Source organism: Lissotriton helveticus, chromosome 4_1, assembly GCF_964261635.1.
Source record: "Lissotriton helveticus chromosome 4_1, aLisHel1.1, whole genome shotgun sequence".
In the NCBI taxonomy this organism is placed as follows: Eukaryota; Metazoa; Chordata; class Amphibia; order Caudata; family Salamandridae; genus Lissotriton; species Lissotriton helveticus.
This window is the reverse complement of record NC_136063.1, coordinates 1,725,801,023-1,725,822,068: the sequence shown is the minus strand read 5'-3', so window position 1 is coordinate 1,725,822,068 and position 21,046 is coordinate 1,725,801,023. Positions and strand designations below refer to the sequence as shown.

The following is a 21,046-nucleotide window of genomic DNA, read 5'->3' as shown; positions in this document are numbered from 1 at the left end:
AAAATCATTTTCCTAAGTATCGCACCAAACAAGAGGACTGATCAGCATGTCCTAGTAACTCGACAAACAGGAAGTCATAGAAAACGTCCAACCTGTAATCCGGAAGCAATGTACTGACCGTTTAGTGCTATCTGAATCCAAAGTAAAAACAAATACATTTTAAAAAGACACAACACCATTATAAGCAGCTCTGGCCCACAGCACTCTTTTTCTTACACTGTCCTTATTTATTGTTTTCAAACCCTTGAATGTGAGGGATTGTAGAAATGTTATTAAGTCATAAAACTAAGCATCAAACTTGCTTGTGGGGATTGACATGCATGAAACATGTTCTTTCCTTCACTGAAGCCAGTGTTATGAGATTGAAAGGCCCTTATTGACCCTCGTTGGCAATGTCCGTTTTCAATTAGACAGCTCAAATCGTAACTCCAATAGTTGCAATTATTATTACTAAGCAATATAATTTCTTTTTCCTCATTAAACTTACAGCCATCTGTTTTTGATCTTCTCTTGTTTGGTACACCCAGAATCTCAAAGAATAAAAAGTTTGTCGGAGTTCGGATATCAATGGAAAAAAAGGTTGTACTCTGGATCTCCTCGTTTCATTTAAGGTCATAATGTCAAGCTATTAAAAGAACTCTCTTCCCTTCTCCCTTGCTCGTTGGACTCTTCCTGGAGAGTACTTATCTTAAACCTTCTTCACTAATTTATCTGTGCTTATCCAATATGAAAGCAACTTTTCTGAGAATGCTATCACACCTCAATTATCAATGGTTCTCCGACCTCTATGTAAACTGTGGCTTTGAATCATCAACCTATCCCTTTCATTTGCATTTTCTTTTCTGATCTTAGAGTCAAGTGCAAGTTCTTCTTAAAATCACTCTTGAGCTGCACAATCTTTCTGCCATCTAAATAACGAACTTCCTTGGAACTGCAAAGTCACTGAGCAGAGTGTAGGCCAAATTTCTTCTTCCTTTTAACTCCAATTAGCTTCTTTCACATTGCTAATTAGGTTTGCATCCTAGGTAAAACACAGGATGTTGGCTCCCCCCTCCTTTCTCTTCGACCATTTATCTCTACTTTTTCTGTTTAATTTTTTGTTCCTTTTCTTCATTTAACTGTAATATATAAATATATCATAATAAACAAACCCATCAAATCCTTACTGCTGTGAGGTGAACCTGGGCCATAAAACATCCTATTGACACCCTTCCTGAAGACATGGGTGGAGGCTACACAGGCACTGGCCAATTATGGGAGTCAAAATTCCTTCAATATAACAAATAAAACTCTCCGCAAGAAGTCATTTGAACTAAATCAACAATTTTCACAGTTTCGTCCTTTTAGCCTATGAGAAGTAATAGAAATAATTTCGATAATCAATGATTCTGTTTAACCAATGTCAAAGAGGAGCTCATTACCTCCTCGTCCGTCTTCTTTGCCACAGTAATTACACATGAGCATTCTGCTCCCACAGACACCACAAGCAAAATTCAGTTAGCCTACTAGTCTCCCTATCCCTCCAACATGGCCCCCATTGTCCACCACCAATCACATAAAAGGACACAACCCCAAAGCCACAACCTGTTTTTTGTTTCTCGAGTGCTGTGTCCTGTATTCAGGTAAGTGGAGGTTGCGGTCCTGGTTTAGCGGACACTTTTGCCCCATGGGGTCTTGGTTTGAAAGGCATTCGATTGCGGCCTCCTCTACTGTGCTCCTCAGGTCCTCCTCTAGCACTGTTCCAGAGTGAGTGGCGTTTGGTTATTTAATTACTGGTACCTGCTGAGTCCTGCTCTAGTGGTCTCGATGGGTTTTGGCACATTTGAACAGCGGTTCCCGGTCGGTTGCCCCCATGCTTCCCGCCTTCTTCTGTACCTCTCACTATGTGTTCTACACCCAGTGGGGAGCACAGGCACTCATGCATATCCTGTCTGCAGTGTCCGGGTCTTTCATGTGGAGTGAAATTTGTTTCTACTCACCGCTGTGACTCTGCTTTGGTCCGGGTGCGGTTGTTGTTTTGTGCATCGGCTTGGGGTGGGGGGGGGGCTAGCTATGTGCTGACATGTTTTCATTACTGTGAACTGTGTCAGGCTTCGTTTTGAGTCTCTGCAGTGCTGTGCATGCTTAGGATGTGCTGGAGTCTTCTCAGGGTGCTAATATTTCAGAGGATGCTTCCCCTGCAGACCCGGTAGATAAAAAGGTTGATGCAGCTGTGAAGCGTACTTTTCCTGCCGCCAATTTTTCTATTCAAGCTTCTACGTATTCCTCTTATGCCATCCAGTCATTGTTGAAGGACTTCCAGTCGTTGGGTGAGTTGTTGGACCAGGGCGAGGACGTTTCTCCCACTCTCACCCTGATGGAACAGCAGATCTGGCTTCTTTCTGACATTTAATTTGATTCTTTGGGAGCGGCAGCCTACATGGCTAGGTCTTCTGTTGCAGCTCATCGCCAATTGTGGTTGTGTTCCTGGACGGCTGATGCGGCTCAAAAGGCCTTGCTCATGAAATTTCCTTTTTCTGGTGTCAAGCTCTTTGGTGCTCCCTTGGAGGATGTGGTCAAGAAGTCCGCGGAGGACTGTAAACTTTTGGTCCGGAGAGAACGGCACATTCCTAATTTTTTGGGTCACAAAGGGCTTTTTGTCCAGCTCGTCAAGTGAGGTTTTCTCAGTCCTTTTGTGGAAAGGGGCGCACCCGGGATGCTCCTTCCTCAGACAAATCCCGGTTCCCTGCTGCTTCTTCCTCTTCTTCTGCCCCCTCAAATTCCTGACTGGGTTGCTCCGGGCATGGGTCCAGTGGGGGGTTGCCTGTCTCTCTTTGTGGCCAACTGGATGATTGCTGTTTTGGATCAATGGGTCCTTCAAGTGGTGTCAGGAGGTTTTCGCATTGGGTTTGTCCAGATTCCCCAGACTGTTTTTGGGCCACTCCATGTCCCAGAGACAATTAGAAGAAGGAGGCTCTCCTGGAGAGCATCTGTTGTCTAGTTGCCAAGAGCGCTGTGGTTCCGGTACCCATGGAACAGTGGGAACTAGGGGTGCACTCTGTTCTCTTTCTGGTGGAGAAACAGACCGGAGACCTCAGACTGGTGATGAACCTGAAATGGTTGAATTGGTTCATTCCTCCGTTCAAGTTCAAAATGGTTTCCCTGCAGGTGAACCTGCCTCTGATCAATCAAGGGGATTGTCTGGCTTCCCTCGACCTCCAGGATGCATATTTCCATGCCCCTGTCCATCTGGAGTCCCAGAGATTTATCCGCTTTCATTATCAATTCAAGGTATTGCCCTTTGCCTGTGTTCCTCCCCTTATGTCTTTACTAAGGTTCTGGCCCCCCGGATTAGGCTTTTACATGGAAGGGGTATTAAGGTATTTCCTTACCTGGATCCATTTGTTGATTTCTGCTTCCTCTTTCTCTAAGGCGGAGCTTCATGTCCAGTAGGTTTACCAGGTGCTGGAGGGACACAGATTTCTGGTGAATCGGAGGAAGTCTTGCCTGTTTCCTTCTCAGGATCTGACGTACATTGGGGCTCACTTCAGGACTCTGTTGAAGTTGGTGTTCCTACCTCATGCATGCAAATTGACTCTGATGTCGGAGATGCGGTACCTGTTGTCCTGGACTTGTCCTCCTGTGAGGCTTTGGTTAAGGGTGCAGGGTCTGATGTCCACCTCCTTGTTGGTGGTTCCATGGGCCCGTCTCCATATGTATCCTGTGGTGAACCATGTTTTGTCCTATTGGCGCCCCTGTGGTCAGGATTTCAATCAGGGGTTTCCTGTGTTGGCCCAGGTAAGGGAGGATCTGGGTTGGTGGTTGGACAAGGACCATCCTTCCAGGGATCGTCCATTTCTGATTGTTCCTTCTCAGGTGGTTGCTATGGATGACAGTCTGATAGTCATTGGAACCACCCTGAATGACTTCACTGAAAGGCAGGTGGTCCATAACTTTGATGTCTTGTTCTTCCAATTATAGAGAGTTGAAGGCTGTTCAGTTGGGTCTCTTGGCGTTTGCAGCCTTGCTGGAGGGTCAAGATGTTCAGGTCAGGACGGACAACCAGGATGTCATGTCCTACATCAATCATCAGAGGGGTTGCAGGATTCATTCCCTCAGGTTCCTCAGTTGTCTCATTTGTTCCTGGGCAGAGTCAAAGTTGGCGTCCCTGTCTGCTGTTTACTTCCCAGGCTGGGAGAATGTGGTGGCGGACTGTCTGAGCAGTCTTTCCCTCCATGGGGTTGTTGTCTCTGACCCCGGTGATGAACCGGACATTGCAGAGGATGTTTGGGTGTCCGGTGGTGGACTTGTTTGTGTCTCCGGACAATGCAAAGATCTGTTGTTTCTGCGCAATTATGCCTTGCCCAGTGGCTTGGAGAGTGGATGCAATGTCCTTCCTGTGGACTCGGGCCTGTTGTATGCCTTTCCCCTGGTTCCCCTGATTTCGGTGGTTTTGCAGACGATCAGGAGGGAGGGGGCTTTGGTGCTTCTGGTGGTGCCGGGTGGGCACCGCCGCCCATAGTTTCCTCTGTTGTTGGACTTGGCGGTGCATCCAGGTTTTACTTGGCAGTTCCATCCGTATCCATTGGTGGACCCTCTTCTGGTGTTCTGGTCCACGTCTTCAGGCTTGGCTCTTGAGAGGTGTTCCCTGATCCAGAGTGGTTGTTCCCTGGAGGTTGCTGCTAGTATCCAACAGTCCAGGTGCCCCTCTACTTTAAAATCTTATGCTAAGCATTGGGACAATTTTACTGGTTGGTGTCTGCACCATGGTTGGTCTATTAGGGAGTTGGATCCTGCTCGTGTTCTGGATTTTTTGAAGAAGGGTTTTGATTTGGGCTAAGCCCTTTATATCCTCCGTGCAGCTATTCTGGTTTTTCATGGTCTCACTTTTGTGGTGGTGGAGCCCCTGGTGGCTTGTCTTTTCAAGTCTCTGGCCTTCCAACGCACTCGTCCTGTTTTGTCTCCACCTCTGTGGGACCTCCCCTTGTTGTTGCGTGCCATGCAGGTGGTCCCCTTTGAGCCGCTGGACTCTGTTGACTTAAAATCTTTTACCTTAAAAGTGTTTATTTTGGTGGCTATTGCCTCTTCCAGACGTGTTGGTGAATTGGGGGCTTTCTTACGGTTTGCTCAGTTTTTGAGAATTTTGGAGGATAGGATGGTCTTGTGGGCTCATCCTACTTTTGTCCCTAAAGTGGATTTTTTCCAGTTCCTTCTTCTGTGGAGGAGTCTCTGTTGCATCTTTTGGATGTAAAGCGTGCCTTGTTGATTTACTTGTCTTGCACGGTTTCTTTTTGTAAGGTGGACAATCTGTTTCTCACTTTTGGTGTTGCCAGGCAGTGCATGAGGCCGTCCCTTTCTACCCCTAGCAGGTGTATTAAGGAGGCTATCTTGTCAGCGTATGAGGTCCAGTCTGTGGTTCCCTCCCAGCCAATTCTAGGGCGTTCTACTCTTTCGGTTGCTGTTTCTTGGGTTGCCTTTAAAGGTGTTTCCATGGAGGATATTTGCAGGGCGACCACTTGGTTTTCCCCTCATACCTTCATGATTCATTACCGGCTTGAGGTTGGTGGTGGTGCTTCCCTTGCTTTTGCCTCTTCGGTTCTGGAATCTGTGATTTCTTGAGATATGTGTCTGTCTCGCTTGTGTTAATTAAACATTATGTACTACCTTTCGTGTGTGGGCTGTGTTTACTTATCCATGAAGCTGATGTTGCTTTGGTATCTGCTCATGTGTAATTACTGTGGCGAGGAAAATGGACGAGGAGGTAAATACCCTGGTTACTTATCGGTAATCTTCATTACTCTGAGTCCTGGTCTTCCTCACCACAGTATAGTTTCCCTTCCCTCCCGGCCCTCATTTGTGGCTTCATGTCTATGGCTTTGTTTACAGGTCATGGCTACGGGGTTGTTTCCTTATATGTGATTGGTGGTGGACAATGGGGGCCATGTTGGAGGGCTAGGGAGTCTACTGGCTATCCAAAAGTTTGCTTGGAGTTTCTGTGGGAGAAGAATGCTCATGTGTAATTACTGTGGCAAGGAAGACTAGGACTCGGAGTAATGAAGATTACCGGTAAGTAACCAGGGCATCATCACTCACATTCAACCTGGACTTTTAGCAGTCCATGACACTCAATTATGACATACTGCAAAAGACATACGCTGACATCAAAATTGAAAATAGATAAGGTAAAGATAAAAGGAGTCAGGCAAACATCAACAGGAACCAGTGCCATTTTGAATCACGTAAACCTTCTCCTATGCATTGCATAGTATATCAAAGTGTTCAGGCAGGAACATACGATTGAAAGTGTCACCTACAAAAATATCGAAACAAAGTATAATCAATAAATAAATATTTGAAAGTTTTCCCTGATGTAGTTTTGACTATCACTCTTCTCCATGCTCTCTAGTAGGTGCCTGTCTCAGAAATGGTTACATTCCAAGCCACATTCGTCATGTATCTGACTATTTGTAGGAGAGAACGATTTGAAGGGCATGCTTTCATGTTATATACTTGGGCCAAGGCTTCACTCAGTTGATGGTGTTCTGTTGCAGAAACCATCGTCAGGAGACAACACAGAATTCGTTGGCATTCTTGCTGTTTTATTTATTTCTCTGGAACACTCTCTCATCACAGGTACGTTTAATGGTAAACCACATCTACTTCAGAGATAACCTTAAAACCTGTCTTTTTGTGTCTTGCTACTCGTAATAGCTTTGCTATTTTCCGAACCCTGTTTTTCCTATGTCTCAGAATCAGTAACAAGAAATCTGTAGTTGTGTTTAGCGCTAATCATAACATAATGTAATATAACATGACTTGACATGGAGTTGCATGGCCTACATAATGAATATGCACTTCCTCTTGACATATATCCAACATCTCTCTCTTTGACCAAGATTGTCAGCCCGTTTGCATGACATCTTCCAAATGCTGTTTAGAATATTTCTTGGGAACATTTTCATTTCTTGATGAGGGCTTTCCAATGTTCATATTTCACTTTAGTCCAAGGTGAAGATTGTCAATATATGTTCTGATTCCCTACAGCCAGGTGGTGCACATAAAGAGGCTGGGGGCAGCAGGAAATTGACTTCCTTCCAGGGATGTACTTAGAGGATATGCTGGAAAAGCAATACACCATCCACTTCCTGCCTGCTGTAAGTCATGCCCTAAGGAGTGGGAGTTTCTAGCCATCAACGAATGCAGACATGCATGACCCATTCCTGGCCCACTGAAAGCCCACCCTAAATGTGGTGTTCGACTGCATTGCCCTCCTTGCCCAAAGAGGTGGCCATCTCACAGATGAAGAATGGATAGTGCATATCCTATGGTCAACATTGACTAGTTCAGGGCCCTGAGTGGCAGCAGAAGCTTTATTCCAGCTGTTGCAAAGTAGTGGTGTTGCTATTGGGGTGACTGGTGGGATGACTGGTGAGCCCGGTGCCCCATCTGTGATTGTGCTCCTCCCCCCTTGTGACACCACGAAACAACAGCTGCAGCCAGCAAAAACAGACACCAACATCTCAGCCTGCGAATAGGGAGATTGTTTTTGTTTGAATTTCACATTTTATTTACTCTCGAATTCCCTAAGACTTTTTAATTTTTACAGGATGTGCGTCTGTATTGTGTATCTTGCAATATTTGACTCATACATAGTACATACTGTGAAAAGAGTTGCCTCTATAGGTTTGTGTGAGATAAGCTTGTGGGTGGGTGTTAATAACAGGAGTACAGACCGAAGGCAGTGTGAATTTCTCACAGTATCCATTGGTAAAATGGATGATAAAGGGTTTCGGAATAAAAGCTCATTCAGTACTTGGCCTCTCTTCAGAGTGCACAGAGCAGTGATGGAGCATAAATGTTAAACGACAGTTGTCTCTATCAATTCTCACTATCAAAAGCAATTAACAAAAGTTATTTTTTGATGAAAACGTGATAACTAGCTAAGTCAAAAAACATCATACTGCATCGTAAAAGCATGCAGAAGTGTTTGAAACATGGAAATGTGAAAACAAAGAGAGACAGACAATGATTATTTACCTATGCATGAATTCACGTGTCTGATAAACTAAATCTAATTAACATAGAAAGTGCGGTGACGATAATCTTTAAAATGTGTCAAAATGGATTGTCTGCATAATAAAGCACCTGAAATGTTTAAAATGGTTAATTCAGAAATAATTAACAGTATGTAAACCTGCACCTTACTCTAATGTTCTGTGATAAAAATATGTAGTTCAGAATGACACGTTAATATTTGTTTTGAAAATAATAAACATGCAAATGATTTTGTTTTAGTTGTGCCTAATAGTGATATATAACCTTTAAAAGATTAATTGAATTAATTAAGGAAGTCGAAATATCAATATTAATGTGTTTTTATATTAATCATAATGTCGTTATGATTCAGCAAATTTACAAGTAGGCCTCAGATGCTTTTCCCTTTTTCATGCACAATCTAGCTGAAATAGTCACTTTAGACACAGTGAGAACCTTTCCTGAAGTTGCTTTTCTTCATTTTATAACAATGGACATTTATGATTTAGCAACAAAGTTGACGGAAATGTATCAATGCTATTGCAAACCCACAGAGAGCACCTGGGAACGGACAGACTGTGCGTAAAAGGAAGTTCTCTTGCTTTTGAGGAAAGGATGCAAATACAAAATAAATGGAACTTAATGAATTTCCAAAAGGATTACTTAATGTTTCTGGATTTGTTAGTAAACTATTGCTCAAACCATGATTTGCGTTATCTGCGGATGCCCTGAAGGTCGAGGATTTGTTCTACCCGTTTTCAGCCACTTTGAAATCTTACGGAGCTCCATATTATCGATCTCCATGAGTTTAACTTGATGTACTGTATTCCTGTGTCACTACCGGTTGCTTCCAAGCAGCTCACAAGGATTTTTGCAGTGCGACGCACTGCCGGGTCGGTCTGTACGCTACCATAAATATTCAGGATTGCTCATCCGACATCCGTCACTGCTATGCTTTTTTATTGATCAGGCTATCTTTTGATATCTAAGATCCCAGTGCTTTGCACGACTTGCCAGTGGCTTGTAAGGCAATCAGCCTTGCATCTCCTATATCTATGCGGAGCACGTGATGATATAATCATGTTAATTGCATCTCAAGATTGAGCCCCCCTTTTTTGTTGTATCATGTTGATTGAACTATAAACATTAAGGAAAGTTCTGCCTACAATGAATTATATTTACTGCGCCCTGACGAAGGAACTGTGGACACGGGTCATACTCTGAAATGCGCGTCGGGGCCTCCTTCTGTTTCAATGTTGTGTGTACATGTTTCTGTATTATGATAATTGTGAGGTCTTGTCCAATTTGCTTCATTGTGGTTTAGTTGTCCATGGTATGTTTGATGCATGTGAGGATGTGTAGTGCTATTAGATGGATGTATGAAATTTTGCTTTTGGGGGTCAATGTATATAAAATATGTAAATCAAGGAATTGTATATATTGTCAGGGACTGTCCGGGACTATGTGGGGAACACAGTCAGGTACTTGGGCAAGGACTGGGAACTGGGTAGAAAACTTACACAGGAAGAGGAGTACAGCGATGCCCAGGATCATACAGGAGTCAGAGGAGAAAAAGGGATCCAAAGGGGAAGCCTGTACAAGTGAACAAGATGGGTAAGGCTCAGAAAGGAAGGGCACTCACAAGGCAATTTAGCATTCAGACTAACTACACCCAGGACAGACGTGCAAGACATACATATAATACAACATTAACAATAAAGGGGTTGTGGGGTAAAGCACTCAGGAGCTCCACATGGTAAGACTGAAGCTCAGTAAGTTTCTTACCCGCAATTGCTGTTACAGATACTGACTGCAAATACCCACATGTAGGATATGCATGCAAAGGCAGGGTCTGTGGAGCTTATACCTATAGTGATGTTATAAATGTAACTCAAAGACAAAACTCACAGTGAACAAGAAACACCACCTAGGTAGTCAGCTGAGCCCACGGATCCTGGCGATCAAACAGGAACGCGCAAGGCAGTAAAAGCAAAGGGGTAGAACTAAACATAAGCACAATAGACAAGGAGCTAGCAAGGAGGATTGCTTAACAGGAAAGGAAGGAAATGACAGGGCACACTTGGCAGAAAGCAGGTAACAAACATACAAGGTAACAGAACTAAGACAGCACAATAGAAAGGCAGCAAACTAGAACTGGAACCAAGGAAATGGGAAGCAAGGCAGGGACTGGAAACAGATATACAGAAGGCGAGGCTACAAGGGTATACTAGAATAGTGCAGGTTAAGAAATCAAGAAAACTAAGCAGCATCGAAGGCAGTGCTGGGGCAGGAACAAGAAGTGAGCTAAGGCTCAGGAGTCAAGGCAGCACTGCAGACAGAGCTGGTTCAGGAAAAGGTAACTACCAAAGCTTCAGGAGTCAAGGTAGCACTACAGGCAGTGCGAGTTCAGGAACAGGGAAATTACTAGAGCTCAGGAGTCAAGGTAGCACTGCAGGCAATACTGGTTCAAGGAAACAGGACATAGCTACAGCTCAGGAAACAAGGAGTCAAGAGAGCACTGCAAGCAGTGCAAATCGGGAACAAGAAATAGATAAGCCCAGGAACAAGGAATAACTATTGCTCAGGAACTCAGGAAACAAGGTAGCACTGCAGGCAGTGCTAATTCAGGTACAAGGAATAGCTATAGCTCAGGAATCAAGGAACAAGGATTAACTATAGCTCAGGAATCAGGAAACAATGTAGCACTGCAAGCAGTGCTAATTCAGGAGAAGGGAAACTGCTGCTGTAGTTCAGGAACAAGGAATACTTAGGCTCAGGGGTCAGGGTAGCACTGCGGCCAGTGCTAATTCAGGAACAGGGAAAACAGCAGCAGGTCAGGAACAAGGCACAATTAAAGCTCAGGAAACACTGGAAACAAGAATAGCAAAAGCTGAGGGAACTCTGGAAACAAGGATTGGTCTCACCGGTAAACAGCTACATTGACCAACCTTCGCCTGAAGGGAGCTGGGGCTTAAAAGAGCTCACAGTAATCACATGCAGCTGATGTGAGCAGGCTAGCAGCAGCCAGCCACAGGTGAGCTGAATTCCTCCACCCATCCTTGGCCTGCAGGGGTGGAGACAAAGCAGTGAGCAGGGAATTCTGAGTAATGGAGTTTCAGGCATGAGTAGGCTGGCTTTAAGTCTAAGCAGGCTGGCTTTCACAAAACCCGGCATGGATTGGGAATGGATGTAAATTCCCAAATAGTGTCCAAATGGCTGGAAGTCAAGATATGCATGCAGGGGAGTGTCAGGAAGCATATTAGAACACTGGAGAGTCCCACAGTTCAGCCCCCTGGTGGTGGACACGAGAGCACAGGGAGCGAATCGTGACATATATAGAATGAAAAATTGGATAACACTATTGTGTTATGAAGAAATCTTTTTTGTCTAATAATAAAAGAGAATAATGTTTATCAAACAAGTTTTGTTGTGGGACAGTGTTGATGTATATTGAATGAAGGATATATTACCTATGTACTATTGTGTTACCTAGGAGAGGTTTTGTTTTTGTTCTAGATTGTTCCCTGCCTCCCTCTCCTGGTATACTTAGAATTCAGGGACCCTGTACTGCTTTTTGAGTCAAACCATGAGCAGCTCGCTGTGAACAACCTATGGAAACCAAATGGGTTGATGAAAAAGATACTTTGTGGGCATAAAGCGTGAACTTTGGAAAGTATAATTGCCACTTAGAGGATTAGTCAGGGTTGACTGTCATTTTCCATTTTCCCTTTCTGGCGTGATGTTGGGCTGACCTCTGATTTTCCCTTAATGCCAAACCTTTGAACTGAACTTTCCTGACTTTTCTGGAACCTGCACTTTGCTGGCTGGAAAAGTTGACCAGTAAATAACCTTTTGGCTGATGGGTTAACTGACTCCTTTCTGTGGTATGCTGTGCTTCAGCTTACAGACAGCTTGTTCCTGGGAGAGAGTGAGCAACACGGACCTTCTGTGGCTTGATTACTTCATTCAGAAAACGGGCCAACTTTAACTGCCGGCCTGAACTGAGGCCAGTGACCGGCCGCTTCCCTCCCTACACGCGCAAAATAATGTGAGCCGCCCTGATACCTGCAAGCTTCTGAAGCCTGACACCACGCCTTAAGTCCTGCTCTGCGCCTATTGCAGGTGTGAACACGACATACCTACGCCACGGCAACCTTTGTGCCCGCGTGCAGAATCTGTTTCCCAGTCCCTGTCCTGAAGAGAACCTTGAATACTTAGGTTCGAAACGCATCGACAATACCACCCTGTGGCTACAATAAAGGGTGCCGCTAGGATGTAAATCATACCACCACTCTGTATCCTAGCCTTGCAACCCTATTTAACATTACACCACAGGCTTTCGTTGACAGGCAGGCTTGTTTTTGATCTCAACCCCGCCTGTCACTTGGTTTTTTCAATCTCTAGGACTGGTTCCCGTTTGTTCGCTTATGGATTAATCTCTGCACTGTATATAATTGCAATTTATTTGAATTATTATACATTTGTAATTGTCTTTTGGTGTGTCTAACCAATCTTTTGTTTGATTCTTTGTTGTAAATTTGTAAATGTGTGCATTTGTAGATACTGTATATATGAACCTTTTGAATTGACAGTGGTTTTGTTTGTGCTTGTGTTTCAAAAAATTGCTGATAAATGTAAAAAAGAAAAATAAACTTGTTTGGAAAATTAAATCCAGTGGTCACACGGTACAGATTGACTGTGTGTCTGGTGAATTGTTTTACGAATAATCCTGTCCAGCCACCCTGTTCTGTTTTTCCTATTGTTGAGATCCGGGTTGGTCAGATGTAGGATCCAATACCTTTACTGTTTCACAGTGCTTCAGTTTCTGGCATAGCCAGATCTCTCGAAGACGGGCAATATCTTAATCGTATTTGGTTTGTATGATCTAAATGTTGAAACTCGATTTTTCCATGCTCTCTCTCTCTTTCTAGGCAACCAGCATTTGTTCCTAATGAATCTGTGTTTTATTGTGTGACTATTTGTACTAATTAACTGCAATTAAATCTGATAATGAAATGCGATTTCGTGTTCTGCCATTCAAATTGAGGCTTTAGATAAATGTTTTTCATGAGTAATCCTTATCGTATGGGTGTCATTTTTGGAGTTAAACCTTCTTGTCTTAGTGTATGTAAATTTGGTGGCAACTGCGTATTGGTGATGAAATAGGCACGTATTTGGTACTACTTTATTCCAGATTCTCATAAGGAAGTTGCCTCATGATCTCTAAATATCTAACGGACAGATGTATCAACATCCTGATTTGCGAATCTAAAATAGCAATTTTTTAGAAATCGCTATTTGAGATTTGCAAATAGGGATGTATGTAGAAAGTTGCAATTTTTTGGCGATTTCTTAAAATTCCTTAATTGCGATTCGCAAATTGCGAATCGCAATTAAGGAATAATTTCCCATTCATTTCTATGGGCCAGGAGGCCCATAGGAATGAATGGGAAATTATTCTCATTTTGCTATTTGAAATTTGAGAATCGCAAATTGAGAATAATTTCAAGGGTGCAAGGGTGTCATGAGGACACCCTGATGCACTCCTGAAATGAACATGTGTGCGCATATGGCGCACATACATGTCCTAAGGGCATGTATGTGCGTCATGTGGCACCTTCACAAATGCCAAAAAGTGCATTTGTGAAAGAAATTGCAAATTACCACCAACTTGCGATTTCTTAAGGAGAAATTGCAAAAATTGAATTCTGGATGCATAGCATTTAAGGAATCGCAATTTGCGATTCCTTAAATGCTTATTCAAAATTAAGGAATCAGATATTTTTGCGATTCCTCAATTTTGCTATGCGATTTCCATCATACATACAGTTTTGTGAAATTTTAGTCGCAAACGCTGCTTTTTTGCAAATCCCAGCATTTGCGACTAAAAATTGCTTTGATACATCTGCCCCTAAGTGTCTGTTAGCTCAACAAAAAGATCCATTGGAAGACCAAGGATGGATAATTAGGATGGTGAATACTGTGTTAAGTAAGAAAGGTGACATGTTAATGGGCCCGTTGGTGAGGATGATTTGGAAATGTTATAGTGATATAAAATGTGGTAAGTCTTCTGCTGCATCAACAGTTGCCAAGTGGGACAATTGTAAATGTGAGTCCGTGAAGGAGGTACACAGCTGTCAATATAAACACAGAGAAAGGTAAAGAAAAGGCTGTGCTTCAGATTTCAGATGTGTAAAAGACTTTGTGCATGTGTGTATTTTGCACATATATACATATATATTTAATATATATAAATATTTATTTTTACAAACTTGTGCACAATGTTTATGATTGCCCATTCTAGGTGGCCCTACCTTCTTTTTTCTGTTGGCCCTTGAATGCCCACCCCTTAAAATCATTTCTAGAGAAGCCACTGTTTCCATGGCTCTAATTTATTGCATTTTATTGTAACAACTTTTTCAGCTTTGCACTTCATGAAGCTGGAAACATTTGAAACAAAAAATGCAAAGTTGCAAATCCTTTTATTTCCACTGGAAGTATTTTCAGAGTACTCTCAGTTCTGTGGCAGATTACTTAAATGCCGTCTTTGGTAAACAAATGTTTCATGTTCAGTGTAGCAGTACAATTGCACACTTGCATTTCATTGTATCATTTCCATTGGAAGTATTTTAAAATACTGTCAGTTCTCGATCAGCTTGCTTTAATATCGCGTTGATAAACACGTCCTGTGCTCCGTGGTATAACAATAGAACGCCACACTTCCATTTCATTGCATATTTGTTCCTAAATAGATTCCAGCAATACTGAAATATAGTGAAATCTGCTTGAATTCAGCAATGCTGACATTTTTTACTGCCACATGTTTTCATGATAAGGAGTTGGGAAAAGTCCATTACCTTACTAGTTCTATGAACCTCTCTCTAGGCGCATCACTCACGTCCTCCTCATTTATGGCCAGAATCTGATCACCAGTCAGCAGTTTGTCGTCTGAGGGGCCTCCTGCAATACAACGCACAGTTTGGTGTTAGGATTTTTATTTTTATTTTCTATAGAAGACATTTGATATTACGCTGCTCAGGTTACAGCCTTTTCAACCTTTTAACAGAGGGGTGGCATGCATTTACATTATCACATTCAAGGCTACTTACTTACTAACATTGTTAACACCATCATCTAAACCAGCCTTTTTAAAAAGTGAGGGTTTATCTAAAACACAATTCTTAAGTCCACACCTGTGCATGACCAAATCCATTAGAAATGCAATGTTTAACGTAAAGCATCTTATGCCCAACTTGTAAAGCTACGGCACATAAACATTCTATTTGTGTGTACGAAATGGAACAGGAAAAACATCTAAAAGGTTTTGAACAGCAATTCTGAGTTGATTAAGATATACTTTTCGAGAGCTTGGGATGGATGCATCTTGATCATCGACATGGATGCATTGTGATATACTTTGAATCTGAGTTATATCCTGCTGACTTCACTTCTGAATGACCTATGCACCAGTTGGAAGCGATACCTAATGTCTTATACCTGGTTTCAGGATTCACCTCGTAGTGCTCTCTATGGCAGTCTACACACCCCAGAAAGGGCTATTATATTTATCTGCTTTTGATTATTTCAATGTTTCATTTTCTTCCTGTTATTTTACCTTTTCCCTTCTATATTGGTTATTATCTGCCCCACCGCTTACTCTGAATTGAATTTATTACTTCTTTTGTGCCTTAGCAAGATCCCTTGTGAGCCTGGACTGTTGTCTGATCTCTTTCCTTCACAACTTGTGCATCCCCTTTCTGTTATAACCTGCTGGCATTGTTTCAGAGCAGCAAATGTGCCAGATACAAGGACATTCATGCTGAACGCAAGAAGCATGCCAACTGTATGGACAGTAGATACTGACATTTAAAAAGTCCACTTTTATCATATCTGAACCCGTCTCTAGCAAGATTGCAAGGGTGGCATGCCCCCTTGCTCTTTAGGAGTTCTCCTCATTGGGGAAGAGATAGCTAGTCCACTTAGCGGCAAATCTCATTGGCCTGCCTGAGTATGCATTTCACTCTCTGGTTGATCATTTATTCATTCCTCCACACTTGTCATTTCCCATAATGGGTTCCATTTGGCTGTTTTCTTAGCAGAATCTCATTTTGGATCTGCTTCAAGTCACTATGACTGATCCTTGCTTAACATTAGCCATTATAGGTTGATTTCAACTCGTTCTGAGAGCACAAATGGGACGACTTTTCTGTTACTGAATGCTGATTATTGCTTGCTTCAGGCCAGTACATGAGATCCATATCAAAAATATACTATTCATTATTTTTATTACGAGTTTTATATAGCGCTGACCAGACCCAAAGGTATCGGAGCGCTTTACAACATTTATCGTGATGCCATCGAAGACAAATTATTTCAATAAACATCATTGTCTTGTGTTGAATCCTTTTTTAGGGTGGGTGGGACAGGGAGCGAGTCAGGTGATGTAGATGCCTTCTTATTGAAGCTTCTATATTCTGTGCAGGGCAAGATTCCTGTGACAGAGGGACTCTGCCTCTTTAAGCGGCAGCTATCTTCGAATGGGTTCGGTTGAGAAAGAGGTCTTTGAGCTGACCTTTTACGCAAGCTCCTCCTGTTTGACTGAAAAGAGAAACATTGGGGGTTTCTCTTTATTTTTTCAAGGAAGAGCTATCCTGCATCAATCTCAAATGTTTTTATTAATTTCCTCCAAGATTGCTTTGCTAGTTCGGTCCATCCCCTTCTTTTATTCTTGATCTATTAGCCTTGTGGCATGGCTAATCCCTACTTGGAAAAATTAATAGATCTGTGATACATAGCCGTTCTCTGTGCAGCTGACAACATTGCCTTACGTCATCTAATTTCCATGATGGTGTACGACTAAATGGCAAACACTCCCTTCTCAATCCCAAACTGGAAACCTTTGGCTTGCTGTCATGCATCAAGCCAGCTACTTATGCTGTTAATCATTCCCAATCATTTCCTTGCTCTTACAGAAGCTGCGTTGTTTAAGATAATAAGCCCATAGTCTTGACCAAACAAACTATTATACCTATCTTTATATATTCTTCCCATGATATCAGGATATATATACTTAGGTTTGCCCCCGAGTAATAGAGGTCTTTAGTGCAGGCTTAGTGCAAGTTTGACTTGGAAGGAGCTCTTTATGATCTTAAGTTTGCTCAAACCTTAGTACTGAATTCTTCATATCCATACATCTATAGCGTCAGGCTCTGCTGTCTGTATACAGGGTTACAACGTTACAATGTTACATTTAGGTGCCTGTTGGCACCTAAATATATTTAGAGATTCGAAAAGTAAATCCATAATATCTAAACAGTTTTGGGGAAAGGTGTCTGTCCTGAAGGATAGGCATCTTTTTGCCTATGTGCAGCATACAATGGCCTTACAAGTGAATATATTAATACTTTAAGGAACTGTGCAGCTGATTCATCTGTAAAGAGAGATGTACAAATCTATGAAGCTGCTGCGGTTATCTCAAATTAATATCAATGCAGTAGTCATGGTAATGACACAGGCAACATTAAAAGGTATTATCACACCCAAAGGAGTCCCTTTTAAATATTCCTAGAGCTGACTGAGGATAATGTTCCTGTGGTGTTTATACTGAGTTAGATATACACTCGCACTCCTATTGTTCAAAATTATAAGTTGTTGCGTGCTCCCGGGTGCGCACTCTGTTGTGCACGTAATTAAAGGACTGGTTTTCATTTTACGTTTCGTTTTCCCCATGTATCCCAGTCCGCAGGGGCATTTAAGTAGATAAACTACATTCATTGTATCACATGTGTCTGACACTTTGAGATTAATCCTATGTCCTTTACTAGGGGAGGGTTATCGTTGTACTTTTTATAATGTTATTTCAATTACTGCAATTGTGACATGGCATTGTACCCCGGTGTGTTCCTTCCATCTTAGAATGTTTGGACTTTAGTATCTCTCCCAAATTATTGGCTCTCTGATAAGCAAAAATAGGTTCATCCTCAAATATGGTTAAATTCTTGTTCCTGTGCCAATATAGATTATTCTCATCGATATAAATTTGTACAGAAGCCATTGGAAGAAAACGACATTTTGTACTTTGAGCACTATTTCTCCGACACAGACATAGTCACGTTTTTTAGGATTTCTTGGTAGACTGGTTGATTATATTGTATTATCCACGCACATGATTGGCCCGGTTATGTTTTTTTCTACCACAGCACGTTGTTTTGTGAGCACTTTTGTTTGAAAGTTGACTAATTACGTCCTCGTGCATTGAACATATATATTTGTTTACAGAATCATGTTGCCTTGACGAAGGCATTGGATGAACTAATACATGTATTTTGGATTGGACTATTGTGATCAAAGAGTGAATTACAACTCTATCATATGAAAATGGAATAAACAACGATTGAAAGTGAATTTAAATGAGATCTTGCTTCAACATTTTTTGAAAAATTCTACAACGACATTGGGGGCATCGCAGTGACCAGGAGACGTTCCCCAAGTTAGGGGCACGCACATTGTCCTGTGGTGTTTATACCAGGAATTGAGATGGACACATTCTCCATAAAGCAGACCTCATAGAAGCGGTGCAAGCATGCATAATATCTGCAAATGTTGGTGTTAATAATAAAGTATCAATGGTACAGCAGCCATATTTGTGGATGTATATTTCCAAAGTCACAAATAAATATTTACAGCAATGTACTATTGCCAAGAAATTAAATCCACCACTGCTCGGAGGGTAGCTCATTCTCCTTTAAATATATCCAGTAGATCCTTTGATGTTGTTTATCTTAACCATATTGTCGCGTTGCCAAATTTCACCCACTACAACTATATTTTGGCTGTCCTCGATTTGTGTTCTATAGCCCAGTATCGCCACAAAAGACTGCCACAACTAATGTAGTCATAAAAGAAGTGCCGAGGAGCAATAGGACTGGTGCATTCCTTTTATTCAAACAATGATCTTGAGTTCATCGCTAAGGCGTATGCTGATGCGATGTCTGTTGTTGGAGTAGTCTGCTATTCTTGCATCCTTTCCATCCAGAATAGAATGGTGTACTTGAGCGAGCCAATGGTAAGTTTAAACAAGCCTTGACTTTGAGGTTGCTGGACATTGAATTGTCATGCTACCACTCTATATATAAGGCTTAATGAGCATTCAATAATTTGCCAAGGGCAGTACTAGATGACCTCACACTGTATTGGCTTCTCTTTGGGTAGTACCTGATTTGCTGCTCTCTGGAAAGGTGGAGGTGCAAATTGGTTAACCCTAATCATGTATTAATATCTTTGCAAAATCGTCAAGACTGAAAAGGAAAACGTGCAAACAAGAAGAGCTCTTCCGACTATGCAATCTAAGTCAAAGCTGTTGCTGCACAGCTCCCAGAAGTGGGAACTTGTTCAAGAAAAGATTCCTCACAACCGTACCCTGTGGACCATCTTAGAGACTATCTGTACTAGGTCGTGGGGTAATTGTTACTAACACCGTAATCCTGCTACTATTTCCTGGTAATAGTAAAAACACAAATGTGTCATGTGAGCAATGAAAAAAGCATCATGTGGTTGATTATGTTCAGAAGCACCCATCAATGCAATGAGCCTCCGGATTAGACAAATTCATCTTCTCCGTATTCTCGAATTATACAGAGAAGAATCAGCAAGCTGAGATAGTCCCCCGCCACAAGAGGTATGACTGAGAGTCTAGCATTACACAGATAAACTAAACAAACCCAAACAATCCGAATTTGGTTCAAGCAATGACTTCAGCAACTGCATTTGCATCACTGTTATGAAAGTCTCCACCACAGAAGGATTTCATTCCATTAAAAGAAGTTACAATACCAAAAGTTGATTTTGACAACAAAGGATCAAGGGTTATTCTATCTCTTACAGAAATGCTGGTAAATGGGATGATCATCTGTTTCTGAAATAGTAGTGGACACATCTGTCCTCTATGCACTTAATTGTTAATTTTCTTTTCTAATTGTGGATTATAGTGCAGATTATCATTTTGAGAATAATGATTGGGCACTATCATCATGAGTATTTTCCACTCTCTCCCTTTACACAACAGTTGTATCCACCTTCGCCTGCACACATGTGGTAAGAAGCTGCAATGCTCTTACCATCACTGCTTATCCACAGCTGTATGGCACTTTTTGGAAAAACGTTCCTCATCAGATTTTTAAGACAATGGAGGTGGTACAAAATCACATATTTGCCACATTTAATTGGAGGATATTTAATTTAGGTTCTTTTGGAAGCCTATGTGATACAAAATCAAACAGCTATGGAACAATCTAAACACCTAAGCTTTATTGCACAATGAAGATCCATAGCTTGATAGAGTCAACTACAAGGAGATGCTTTGTTTTCATCATTATGAATATTATTGCTTTCATTATCCAACTACCCAAGGTGAGTTGTATAATTGGACTCAGTGGGAGAACTGTGAGACCCCTTGGGCTAACATTTAAAGGGACTTCCAGCAACAATTTATGCATTTTGATATTGCTTGTAGATTTGAATCATTTACTTATTGGTATTTGTAACATTCTGAAGTGTTGCACCACGGTTTACTTACATAACATAAGGTCATTTATTCTCCTGATTTTTTACACTTCATTTTAGAACATGTTTACACCATTCCAATGAAAAGTTGTGGGGGCACAGAATCATGGGGAATTAAAAGATTTGACATATTATTTCCATTTGCCTATATCCAAAAGATTCTTTTTTATTAAATTCAAATTGTTGCCTCATCTGCCAATTTGATAATCTATTTGCACCGCATGCCAAGTATAAGCATTTTCAAGATTACAATGGGAAAAAGCTTTATCTAACAACTAAATGATGCATTGATTTAGAAAAGAATGTTCAATATGGCAGCTTATGCTTCAAATGGAGTCGCCTGATGGACAACCCATTCAAAAGCTAGTCTGGTCCAATTGCAATAGATCTGATTCTAATATTTTTACTGTAACTGCAACTGTTATCAAATCAAATGTTGATTTGATGATAAATTAATGAAAACGTTTATGAT

The 21,046-nt window shown here is 41.6% G+C and overlaps 1 protein-coding gene across 1 annotated transcript in view; it reads right to left on the bottom strand.

Annotated features, from left to right (window-relative positions):
- The window catches only part of FRMPD3 (FERM and PDZ domain containing 3), an 869,033-nt gene that overhangs the window by 822,994 nt on the left and 24,993 nt on the right, over window positions 1-21,046 (bottom strand). The window contains exon 2 of the mRNA XM_078686306.1: window positions 14,871-14,973. Within this exon, the coding sequence (XP_078542432.1) occupies window positions 14,871-14,973 (103 nt within the window). The remainder of the gene's footprint in view (window positions 1-14,870; window positions 14,974-21,046) is intronic.